Here is a 12,744-nt window from a genome sequence, read left to right as displayed (position 1 = left end):
GATTTCATACTTTTGTGGGTTCATTTAAGACAAAAGATTTTATGCTCCCGAGGGTGAAAAGATCTCCCAAGGGCAAAATTCATGTTTGTAATATTTTATGGATCTTAAATTTAGGATATAACAGAACAGTCAACTTTAAAGGGAAAATTTTGACTCGCATCTCACTCTTTATGTACCTCGAGAACATAAAAGTCACAAAATTAAAAGGGAACCATCTAATTTTTGACGGGCATGATCAAGGTGGTCAAAATTTCAAAATCTACATTTTTCTTAAAAATACCTAAATGAACCTTGAAATTTTCGAAATTTTGGATCAGAAAAATCCTCCCAAGTAGTAACTTTTTTGCTCAAGGGAGTTGCACGAGCATGTGATAGGTGCTAAAAAAAATGAGTATGTACACTTGCAGGATGAACTTATTTTCGTGGAACTCAAAATTTGAGATCTAGTTTTGAATATATCATATGATTAATTTCATAAAAACTTGCTTTTGAGTTTCCAATCCTTAGATATGATTGTCCAAAAAATAGACATTATTGTTCAAGACACTCTTCTTTTATTTTCGAGGAGCTCAAGGCGCATATCAACTCTTTTTCTTTCTTTTTCCTTTTAAGTTGGATGCCAAGGTTTCCAAAATACTTCAAAACTATAATCTTCATTGATTGTAAATTTGGCCTTACTGATGCCGTGGATGGAGTACCTTAAACAAGTAAATCTTTGTATTATTGTGATGTGCTTTGAAATTGCTTCATTTATTGCCATTAAATTTGCTGTTGTATTTTTTTATTTGGCTTTGCATTAATTCGCCCCCTTGATCTACCTCAATTTTGGTGGTCTTATTTCTTTCCCTCTAAATTATTTCAAGCTCTACTTGGTCCAAATAATTCAGCTCATAATCCACAATGGCAAGCATAGACAGGGTATACCAACTCCCAAAGTTACAGTAAAAGCACTGCCAAAGGCCTCCACAGATGATGTACCCTTACCATTTGCGACTAGAGATGAACATTTCAGTCCAAGCCCATTTCTGCTTGAACATGCTTAAGGGCAAGAAAGATGTAACTCAACTGATCACACTGGCCTGGCAAAACTCAAAAAAAACTAGGTTGGCAGGGATGTATAGCTGCAAAGAAAATGCAAATTCTGTAGACAAAAATAATTTATTGGAAAACTGAAGTTTTTGGAAAATTAAATGTAAAATCCAGAAAAATGTGAAATGAAGAATGTGGTCAGCCAAATCAATAATTGGATGCAATGCAACTTTTCCCAAAAAAAAATCCACATGGGTACGTGTTTGGTTTATGCAGGCTGCGGGCATCACAAAATTTCTTGGTTCCACCTCAAAAACCCACCAAAGAAAACCCCTAGTTCCATTACCCAAAAAATTTTGTGACTGCCTTCAAATTAATGTCCACCTTTGGCAACAAATTTAAAAACTCCGAAAATGGTGTAGATCTAATGGATCCATGGCACACCATGGACCACTTCTGGGGCTTGAAATACTTTTATTTTCCAGATCCATAATCATTAAGGTGGAGATAAACAATTCATAAGTTTCTTGAACTAAATTTACCAACGGGATTTGAAGTGCCGCTCTATAAAGCCACGGCTTCACCCAATACTTTTGCCATAGACATCCATGTAATGGTCAACTCTTAATTCTCAATGAATACCATCATAAGTTGTGTAATCATTAAGCACATGGCCATTAACCATACTGGTTCAACATTACAAAATTAGGCCTCAATAAAAAAAGAAATACATATGCAAGTAGACATTGGACGGCAACAATACTGCCACAAAACAATAACGATGTAACAAAATTAGGGAAACTTTCCAAAAGGAAATCCCAGCTGAAAGTATAGGACTACATAATTTTACATAACAATACAACCTTACCTTCTAGAGACTGGCCTTGCCCAAATCCTTTGCAAAACCTTTCAAGGCTCAAATGTCTCCACTCCACAAAAAGTCAAATTCGTCAACTCCTTAATGGCATCCACGTTACCAGTTGATTAAAAGCAATGCAAACAAAACCAAATATGCCCACATACGTGGACTATAAACCATTTCCACCATTCCACAAAAACACCTTCCACCAACTAGATTCATCAACCTCGTCCATGGAAGAATATGTCGTGAACCAAATCAAATTCCCAAAGGTCAGTTCAAGATTAATACTAACTATGAGTCTTCATCTAATATAAACGCTTCCGACAACCCGAAGATCCACAATAGCAAGGCATTTCCTTGATCTTGCCATCAATGCCCACCACACTATCGAGTGCATAGCCATAATCATAGGAAAGTTCCTGCACAAGAGAGAGGGCAAACCACTAATTTTGTATAGGAACCACAGAAAAAGGGTATATCGGAGGTTCAAACCCTTAACGGCTTAACCAATGATGAAAACCTCAGTGACAAAGAGCAAGACTCACTTGAGCAGGCTTGGATTGAAGGCCCGCCAGCCATGTAGGCCAGGCCCTGGCCTGCAATCTAGACCAGGTCTTATGGATTGGGACACGGGTTTTACCTAGTTCAGCCCGGCCTGGCATGGCCAGGTCCTTCATTTAATTTATTTTCTAACCGACTTTAGAAATAAATAAATAACATTTATTGGCCCAGTCCAACCAACCCTGCCCGACAGCATTAATAGGTCCAGTTGGGCCACCTAGCCCAAGAGTACAGTCAAGCAAAGGCCAGGGTGCCTCAGGCCCTACCCGGGTCCCAGACAATCTCAGGCCAGACCAGGCCCGGCCCGTTGCCACCCTTGTCCAAATATAGAGCCTTGGGATTCACCCTGAGAAGGTGATTTTTTGAAGCAATAAATAATTTCTTTGTTTAAAAAACCCAACCTGAATTGAGACTCTCCTACATTGGATAGGATGACTTGGCTCAGGACTCGAGCATGTCCCAATCTATGCCCATGATTTTAATATATGCCCTGGACCTACCTCATGCAAACCAGCTGTTTGATATAAATTGATATTTATGAGTTACAATTACTTACGGGGAGGAGGGAAAATTATTATGAAGTCAACTATTAACATAAAAAGGGAGAAAAAGGTTTAGTGGGGCATGGGAGGCACATCAAAAGGACGGAGAAAAATAGGGGTACAAGCACGAAGACCATGGCACTTCTATCTTTAAAAGCTCTAATAAGTGCAAGTTTTAAAATCCTAATGACTTCAAGAAGATAAAACTGGCCTATCTCACTCAATAGGACGCATTTCAATCTCTTGCACCAAAGGCTTTCAGTTAAAATAAGACTATAGAAGGGGAAAAGGAAACTCCAGAAGACTTGGCAAGGATGTATGGCCAAAGAAACAAGACCAAACTTCTCCACAAGTAACATCAGACCAATGAAATCAAGTCGCAACACAACCAGCTGGTTCCAAGACAGTTGGTGGCAATATCAAAAGATTACATGTTTCTAGGTAGACCAGTTTAGATTGGGTAAACTGGACAATAAGATCAGGCCCTAAGAATGTAGTCTGAAATATGAAACCTTACATTGATAAGAAAAAAGAACCAACACTCGATTACTTTTGTTTGAACTCATGATCAACACAATCACATGCTTTTGGCAAAGCTTTGACTATCACCGAGGTCATGTTTTATACATTACAGTCGATAAAATACTTTTAGTAGTCCCCATAAAGAAAAAAACAAAAGATTATATTCTCCTAAGAGCATATCTTACATTCACTCCCTCTCCCTCGGCCAAAACCCTATCTAAGAGTGTTCTTGGGACCCCATATTTTGAGGATGTAACCTCTTCACCTAGAGACCAACAAGGAAGAAAGAAACCATATGCACTCTCTATGTGCCCAAAAAAGTAGCACCCTAACATTGAACAAAAACCATCCAATTTTTGGACAGTGAGATCTAAGTGTTTAGAAACTCAAGATTCCAAATTAAAATTAAATAGTTTCTGCACTTGTTATCAGAATTCCTTTTACTAGAGGGAGGACATTTATAGTGTGCTCCAGTAAAAGTACACTAGATGTGCGCAGAGAAAAAGTATGCCAAAATTCATACTTGAATTGTAGATAATATATATATATATATATATATATATATATATATATAATCAAGGCATTGTAGCTATCCCTTAGAAAGGGTTTGTGTGTGCGCACACTTGCATACAATTTAGATACCAATAGTTCTAAATAAAATAATCTACTCTTTCAGCCTTGTGTTGTGAAAGCCTCAAATGGAAAACCATAGGTTAGGGTTACAATCTGCACAATTGTCACAATGTTCATGTATTATATACTCCTAATAATATTCTTGATTACAAACTGAATCTTGTTTTTGTTTGCTTTTTTACTTCTCTATAAATGAAGGATTAGGGTTAAGAAGGAACCTTCTCTAATAAACTATCGATAGAAGAATCTAGGAACACTACAGCAGCCAAATCTAATATAATAAGAGTATCTCAAAAATGGGATTTACATACAACGTAGTGCTCACAACGTTCAAAAAAAGGGATTCGGGAGCCTACGCTGTTTGGGTGCCTGGCCGCCTAGGCAATCCAATGGGCACCTAGGGACAGGGTGACTCACCAAAATTAAAACTTCACCCCCCCACCCCCCCCCCCCCCAACATAAAAAAGAAGGGAGTTCTTTAATGAATAACTGAATATATAAGACATTTTAAGACTTTAGTTGCACTTTCACATAAGACTTAAACCATTAAGATATCACATAATCAATTATTTTATCAAATAAACAAAAACAAAAACAAAAAAATATCAAAAAAAGGCACATTGTACAAAAAGAAATCAATTATTCAAAAAATAATACGATATATGCTCAATTTCATCATCCAAGTGAAAAAAAAACAATAAATCACCAAAAAAACCAATCTTTTAACTACAAATATGTAAATATATCGTAAAAGAAAAAAGAATATTAGAAAAAACACATTATTCATAACATAATATCTTGTAGCAAAATAAAATCAAAACAATCTTTCAAATATGATAATACCTTAAAAATATCAAAATCAAATCAATGTCGGTGCAAACTTCGTCTATTGAGTCCCAAAAAGTTCTCAAAATCAACTACTAGAAGCTCCAAATCCACCTACGAACTATTGTTTTTGTTTAGGGAGGAAACTGAAAAATAAAAATTTTATCAATCTTTTGATAAATCACAAAAGAGTAGTTTTGAGGGTTTTTCCTCACCCTAAGGCCACGGATTTTCTATTGAGGGTTTAAAATATCTCCTAAAACCCTTTTCCCCCCTTTTTAGGGGTTTAAAATATCTCTTAAAAGGCGAGCGTCCAAACAATAGCGCCTAGGCAGATGCCCAGACAATAGCACCTAGGCGGCGCCTTGATCGTCTAGCCGAGCGCCCAAAAGCAAAACGCATAATACCCCTGCCCAAACTACGCCTAGATGTTTTTTAAAATTTTCCGCCTAGGCGGTCGGGCAGCAGCATTTTTGAACATTGAGTGCTCATAAGTTCATTTAAAGTCAATGAAAGTAAGAATGGGACAAAGCATAGGTAACACAACATGACGTTTTGAGTTCCATTCATTCCACGGATAAAGGACCCTTTTCCCATTGAGTTACCCCAAAATAGAAACAGAGTTAATGAATTGCAAACAGTAAAAAATGTCAAACTTCCATAGAACAGTTGCTTAATGCTTTGAAGATAATGAGTAGAAAATTAGAAATCAAGTAATTGTCAAGGTATAACTAAACCAACCACACTAACAAACTGAGGCTTAACTTGCAATTTATTTGACAAAAAACAATGCATTATGAAAGGAGTATGCATTAATTCGCATTCAATGAAGATGTAAAACAATAGTTGCAATGTTAAAATAAAACACACAAGGCATTAAAATCAAACGGCCTGCTTGTGTCACAACATCAGCATAAGAAAATCATATGGAAAGCATTTGATGAAAACACACAAAGAGAAGAACCACCTAATATTAACCATGCATTAAAACAATAATGCATAACATTCTTGAAGCACGAGCTTTGCTCAAGGTTATTAGATGGTTCAATCGTTCATGGGGGCCTTCAATCAACATTGAAGGGGACTCAAAGAATCTCATTCACTGGGTGTCTCACTTAGCATAATTCCCTTGGAGACTTTGGCACATCTTTGATGAAATTTACAATCTCTGCAAGGGTACACATGCCTCTTGGACCCATATCTGGAGGAGGGCCAATCGCACAACTGATGATCTTGCTAAACTGAGAGCAGCCATGAAGTAACTGGGTCCTCTAAAGTAGCAGCCTTAGTCTGGCACAGTTTTTGTGTTTTTATTTGTTTTTTATGTAATGGTCGTGGTTTACATTTATTGCTCTTTTTTGCTTTTGTCATCTTTCTAGGTGACTCTTCCTCTTGGGCTGTTTGTTGTCTCTGTACTCTCTCTCCCATCAATACAATGTTAAATTCTCTCAAAAGAATGGCATAACATCATACTCAATGAATGCACAAAAACTTACTACACAAATACTTACTTTGAAATCACTATGAATATGAATGTGCAGAGGGCATTCCAATCAAACAATCTCCTAAGTTTTATCACATCACATGCAATATTAAAAAATAAAACAAATGGCGATTTATAGTTTGATTGAGGGCATGGCCCTTGATAGAGTGAAACGGTGGAATAGGTATCATGTAGCTGACACCAAATAGTTGGGATAAGGCTCGGATGATGATGTTGAGACGCAATATAAATCACAAAAGAAGCATTCAATTACTGTGGGTAGATAAAATGAAGATTTTCCATTACCTGTAATGGCGGAATGTTGTCTGAGGCAAAAAGCATCACCCGTGCAAGCTTCATATCATGGTGGGAGCTTAAGACACACTGTACAAAGAGATTTGGTTCACAACTGTGATTGATGAATCTAGCAACACTCCCACAACTTCCTGCATCAATACAAAACTCCACAGAGCCCTCTAATTTCTTATCTTCAATTTTCTCAAAATTAGCTGGGTTATGTATTGATACATCTCCAAATCTCCTCTGAAAAAAATGTCACAAAAAGGATATAACTTATTTTTACATATCCATAATAGGAAACCTTCAAAATGGATCATCAAGTAATATGAATAATATTCCCCAAAAATATTTTATTAATTAAAAAACAATTTTCAATCACTCAGTCAATATAGTAATATAGCAAACTAAAGAATAGATTAAGCAAAAAAAATCTTAACATATTTGTGTCATGGATAGCATCCAAGCTAACTTTGTTGAAGTTTAATATATTATCCCAAAATATTGGGCTCTTAATTAATTTGAACAATGATTTAGAAATAACAATCGTGTCAATGGCTGCATCATAAGATGATCATCATCATTATCAACATCATTCGAACCTTATCCCAACTATTTGGGGTTGACTACACGAATCTTATTCCACCATTCTGCTTTATCAAGAGCCACACCCTCAATCAAACCATAAGTCACCATATCTCGTCTCATTACTTCTATCTATGTCCTTCTGAGCCTTCTCCTTGTCCTATAGGAGCCTTCCACTTGAACTTAATTGCCCCTCCCAACTAAAGTTGTTCCACGTCGATGTTACACAAGGCCAGCCCACCCAAGTCCACTTTATCTTATCTTGCCTATTGGAGCCACACCCAAGTTCCCTTGGATGTATTTATTCTGAATTCTATCCTTACTTGGTTGTGCATCATATGATAGGAATTGCAAAAAACTTGATGAATGCGTTGTATGGCCATAGAACTTGAACTTTTGCTTTAAACGTACATAATAAGATGTCACTTTGCACATTAACGGCAGAGAAAATCTTAGTTAGTCACTCCTCAACACTAGGAGTCTTTGTGCATACTCAGTTTGAGGAGCAATTTCAGTAAAAGAAAGGACGATAAAACCAATCATGTGTTATTATTCTTATCTAAGTTAAACAACGCAATCTCAAAACACATCAGGACCTGATGGGACTGCTCTCTCCTTAGAGATAAATTTGTGAAATGCGAAAAATATTAGCAAAGATGTGGAAAACACTTTGAAATTTCAAATCCCACTATAGTCCACACAGCCAGAGTAGTATTGTAGGAATAGAATGGTTGTCCTAGAAGAGCAAATTTTCTAAACAAAAACTAAAATTCTAAACTAGACCTCCAACTAAATAATGTCACGAATTTCATGGCAATCATAGAGTTTTAACCTCTCATACATGAGCAGGGAAAAACACATCACAAAAACAGTTGGATTTCATCCAAACCACAAATGTGACGAAATAGTTGATCATACATCCCGAATCTTTCAAAATGATAGATTACACCTGATTAATTCCCAAGCATACAAATCCTAAGAAAGTTTTTTTTTTATACTAACAATAATCCCATTGGAGTTCCACACAATAATTGGCAAATGTAAGCAGGTTAAGAGTAACGACATAACAATTGTCATGAAAAATAAATCCTGATTACAAATGTTTCAGAAAATGAAAGGCAACCCCTAGGTGATCGGCCTAATGCCCAGCATCTAAGCGGGTCATCCATAACATTAAGCATCCTGATGTGAAATTTTTTTAGAAATTGCATTTGTTATCCAAACACACATATATGCAGATATTTGTGTTAGTTATGTATTTTTTTGCATTTATATGTATTACAACTAACTTTTTCCATGCGAATATATACGCATGAATGTTGAAACACATTCAAAACGTCAAATCATTGAAACTTTAGGGAAAAAATACAAACAAGTCCATTGTACTAGTCGCCAACTCTCCAATCCATACTCCATAGTAATATACAATCATGATATATACATGATATATGTTTTTTGATGTTTTTGATGTTGATCGAGCTAGAACTAACAGAAGAAGTCTTCTAATACATTTATTAGCACCCTAAAAAATATTCCAATAATAAAGGGTAAACTTCTGGATGCTTCTTTAAACCTCATATATATATTTTTTGTCAATTCATAGAAATTTGCAAAATCAACCGATTTAGATTATAGGGTTTAGATATGATTTTTTTCATGTTGAGGATTTAGAATCCCCAAACACCCTTTTTAGTATATTTCATGGCTCCAAATGACCTCAATTGTAGCTTTATTATTTCCACAAAAAAGGGACGAGGCCTTTGGGGCCCACCCAAGACTGGGTGCCCGCCTTGGCTGCCTGAGCGAGAGCCCAGGCCTATGCATGCAGCCTATGACCTTTTGGGCGCTTACGCACTGTGCAACCCATTTTTCTAAACAATCTATCTTAGCAGTCACCAGTCATTTTTTTTCCAACAGTTCATAACCATGATTTTAATAGCTAGAGTTCTGTCAAATCTAGATGGCCATGGGCATTATAACAGTTTTTCAATTTCTGTCTTTCTGCTTCTTCCTAGAAAACAGCCGTCACCATTATAAGGTGAAATAATAGTCACAGCCATTGTCACAGTAAATAATGTAATCTGAACCTTGCATTCTAGCAGTAGGTATAATTGGAAATGAAAATTTGAAAACATGTAGGCGAATGCTCAGTCACAATATGCAACCAAATTTCTGAAAGTGTATGATAAAAAGGAAACGCATATCTCACAATACCCAAAACATAGTACCTGTCTTCCATCAATCCCTTTTATGGTTTGCAGGCAATCAATGTCAAAAATAAAGTTGTTCTCTGTGTCATTGTCTGCTTCATTTGTCCGCATAAGTAAACCTGTATATTCGCATACGGGTGCCCCAGAAGGTATGGTATCCCAAGACCTAACAGCCCACCCTTTCTTTGGAGTTCGAAATACCTATTATAGGAAGAACCCGCGAGATATTAGCAAGGAAACAAGCACCTGAATGTTTACAAATTAAGGGAAAAATAGAAAAGAAAGGAACTTTCTGCAACCATATGACCCCCGAAGTACAACCTCAAGTCGGTATCTAAGTCCTCGCTGAGAGGTTCGGTTCACACAATCAGGTCCACATCCACAGTTTGGACCACACTCATATATGACATCCTTTGCTTGCACCAACCTATTCCGAAGAGGGAAAAATGAGATACAATAATCTAAAGCAGCACAATGCAGAGACATGATCAATCATTTCACTGCATAAGTACATATTAAAACCATGTCAGGAAAAGTCACAATGAAGAAGCTAAAAGACTTTAACGCTATAGATGTAGATAGCACAAGGAATCATGTATACATGAACAAAGCTTAGAAATGTAAAATGGTTGCTGTAACATGGATAGAGTTATAATGAAACAACTAAGAAACCATATCTAGAGCATCCAGTACCTCAGAACCAAGATGCCACCACTAAAAAATGCACCTCAAATTTATACTCAAGATCATATGAGAATCAGGAAAGAGCTTATCCAAATCTCACTGGACTCATTGCATCCATCATGGTGCCTGTAGACTTCATTCATTAAAACCCCAAAAAGACCTAGAACTGAAAATACTACCAATAAGCACATCAACATTTCAATCCAAAAAATTGAGCAGTGTAAGATACTTCTTCACATCAATGCATATTATGCATTGAACAGTGTATACAGTCTGATCGTGTGTGAGCAAAGAAAGTAATAATAATGAGTGTATAGACCACTTTGTCAATTTTCTCCTCTTTTGCGGCCTTTTAAGTAACTTAGCCATACGTGATTGTAATATAAATATAGTATATAAGCTTTCAAAATGCTATTTTGATACAAGAGGTCATCCAAAGATGGATTTGGCGCGAGAAGATCATCAATGCACTTCAATGATAGTTATTCTGCCGAAAACTGAGAGGCTTTGAACAAAGAGGAATAATTATAGATTTAAAGTGCAAGGCAAGAATGTGAAAGGGATATCTGAGGCCAAAATAAGCGACAATATTGATTAGTTGCCACAAATTTCCTTTTCAGGGTTATAAAGCTAAAGTGTTTGATCGTAGTAGGATGATGATGATAGCTCAAAGGTCAAAGACTAAAGAATCAGTTGATTAGGATTTGGAATCCTTGATCAATAAAGCAGCAGTTGGAAGAATTCCCTAAAAGAAAGGCATGCCTCATGAGGTTTGAGGGGATATTTGTGATGAAGGCAAAACTGCAAAAGATAAACTAGCTCTCACCAGAAGAGCAATGACGAAGGTGGAAGAACAGACTACATACATGGAAAGCTGTCTTCGTTTCGAAGGCTTTTCTAGATATATGATGTGATCAATGACAGAAGTCTTAACGTGATAAGATGGCAACGGAGTGAGAATCAAGTATGAAGGCTACTAGGCAGCGCATTAACTAAGGTAAACATCTTCTTTCCAAGAATGAGATGTGGTCCAATGAGAAGGGACCCAAGACGCATAAATTAGCAACCGCAGACTGTATCAAGATAAGGGTTGGGACTACTAAAATGTTGCTTCCAAAAGACATATCCAGGTGCGCTGTGCATTGCGACACTTGTTAAATTTGGCTTTGTCATTAGATAGATAAATCATTTGTATAATGAATCACTACTTCCATAAAATTTCCTTCTTCTTAATGAGGATTCCACACTCTTTGAATCTAACAATCAAATCATATTCATGTCAAACTTTGCCTCTACTCTCTAGGGAATAAAATGACCACACATAAAAATAAATAAAAAATAAAAAACAAAGAACCTCTTATTCAGTATCCTACACATTTTCAAATGCATACAGTAGAGAAACATGCCACACCATTTGAAACTCAAACATCAAGAAAGGGAAGTGCATACTTCTCAAAATTTTCCCGAAGTATCACAAGAGAACATGAAGCTACAGTTTGATATCCAATTTTCAAAGGACATCATATATTAAGAATGACACATCAACCCAAGCCAAAAAACAAAAAATTCAAGAGTTCTGAGAAACTGTAGAGCCAACCAACCTTCCGCCATTTTTGCTTACATAGGGGAATTCTGAACCATTCAATCTTGCACAAGCACATCGTCTTGAATCCACACAATCCCCACTGCATTGACATCCTTCCGCATTTGGCGGGAGAGTAATGCCTCTTCCCACTTTAATCGATTTATAGTATGTGAAACCTATTCAAAATTAGATAAACACACTCAAACACAATAGAACTTACAAAGATGGATTGGACGACAACCTTAACAAATTAATAAGGTGTGTTAGTTATTTATTCCCAACCCCACAATAAAAACAAACACTCAATACCAGTGCATCAAATTCGCTTTGGTTAGCTCTATCTATATATCATCTATATGTGTATACATACACACACACACATATATATATATAGGGAAATGCTGGCGTAGGCCCACTAGCCTACAGCTACATATGAGCCTAACGGCTTACATTGAATCTGGACCGATCCAAAGATCACGATTGCATTTCGAATTTGAATTTATTTTTTTTTATATAAATCCATATTAGTTGAAATTTGGATGTGTGTTTTTTTAAAATATTACAATCCAATAAAAATATCAAACAAATATTTAGTGAAAAATAAATTGATCAAAATACCCCAGAAACATTTCAAGGGTATTTTGACCAATTTATATTTTACGAATTATTTTTTTTAGGTGTTCGTTGATGAGAAGAATAGATGCCTAAAATTTCACATGAATTGGATTTGTAGAAAATAAAATAAAATTTAAATACGAAATGAGGTCATGTCCGTCAAATCGACCCAGATTATTGAGCCTACATGTAGTTGTAGGCTAGTGGGCTCACACCAACAATTCCAATATATATATATATATATATATGTATACAGGAAAATGCCAAGATTAGCCCACTAGCTCATATGAGCCCAACGGCCCAGATTGAAT

At 36.3% G+C, this 12,744-nt stretch overlaps 1 protein-coding gene across 6 annotated transcripts in view; it reads right to left on the bottom strand.

Moving 5' to 3' along the window:
• Window positions 1-1,657: 1,657 nt before the first annotated feature.
• LOC18447704 (histone-lysine N-methyltransferase, H3 lysine-9 specific SUVH4) overlaps window positions 1,658-12,744 on the bottom strand; it is a 28,451-nt gene continuing 17,364 nt past the window's right edge. For 2 of the 6 annotated variants that reach the window (XR_016041651.1, XM_020675808.2), the window contains exons 12-16: window positions 11,835-11,994; window positions 9,871-9,976; window positions 9,568-9,750; window positions 6,764-7,000; window positions 1,658-2,310 (exon numbers count right to left, since the gene is read on the bottom strand). Coding sequence is in view for 3 of the 6 variants with exons in the window: in XM_020675808.2 (XP_020531467.2) it covers window positions 2,197-2,310; window positions 6,764-7,000; window positions 9,568-9,750; window positions 9,871-9,976; window positions 11,835-11,994 (800 nt within the window). In the remaining 3 variants the exon portion in view is untranslated. Of the gene's footprint in view, window positions 2,311-5,770; window positions 6,385-6,763; window positions 7,001-9,567; window positions 9,751-9,870; window positions 9,977-11,834; window positions 11,995-12,744 lie in introns of those variants that run through there. The other 4 variants (XR_016041652.1, XM_020675809.2, XR_002283322.2 and 1 more) reach the window with 3 other exon arrangements.

This window comes from Amborella trichopoda, chromosome 9 (genome assembly GCF_054954075.1).
Source record: "Amborella trichopoda isolate Santa Cruz 75 chromosome 9, AtrichopodaSantaCruz75HAP2 v2.0, whole genome shotgun sequence".
Classification (NCBI taxonomy): Eukaryota; Viridiplantae; Streptophyta; class Magnoliopsida; order Amborellales; family Amborellaceae; genus Amborella; species Amborella trichopoda.
This window is presented reverse-complemented; position numbering and strand designations above follow the sequence as displayed.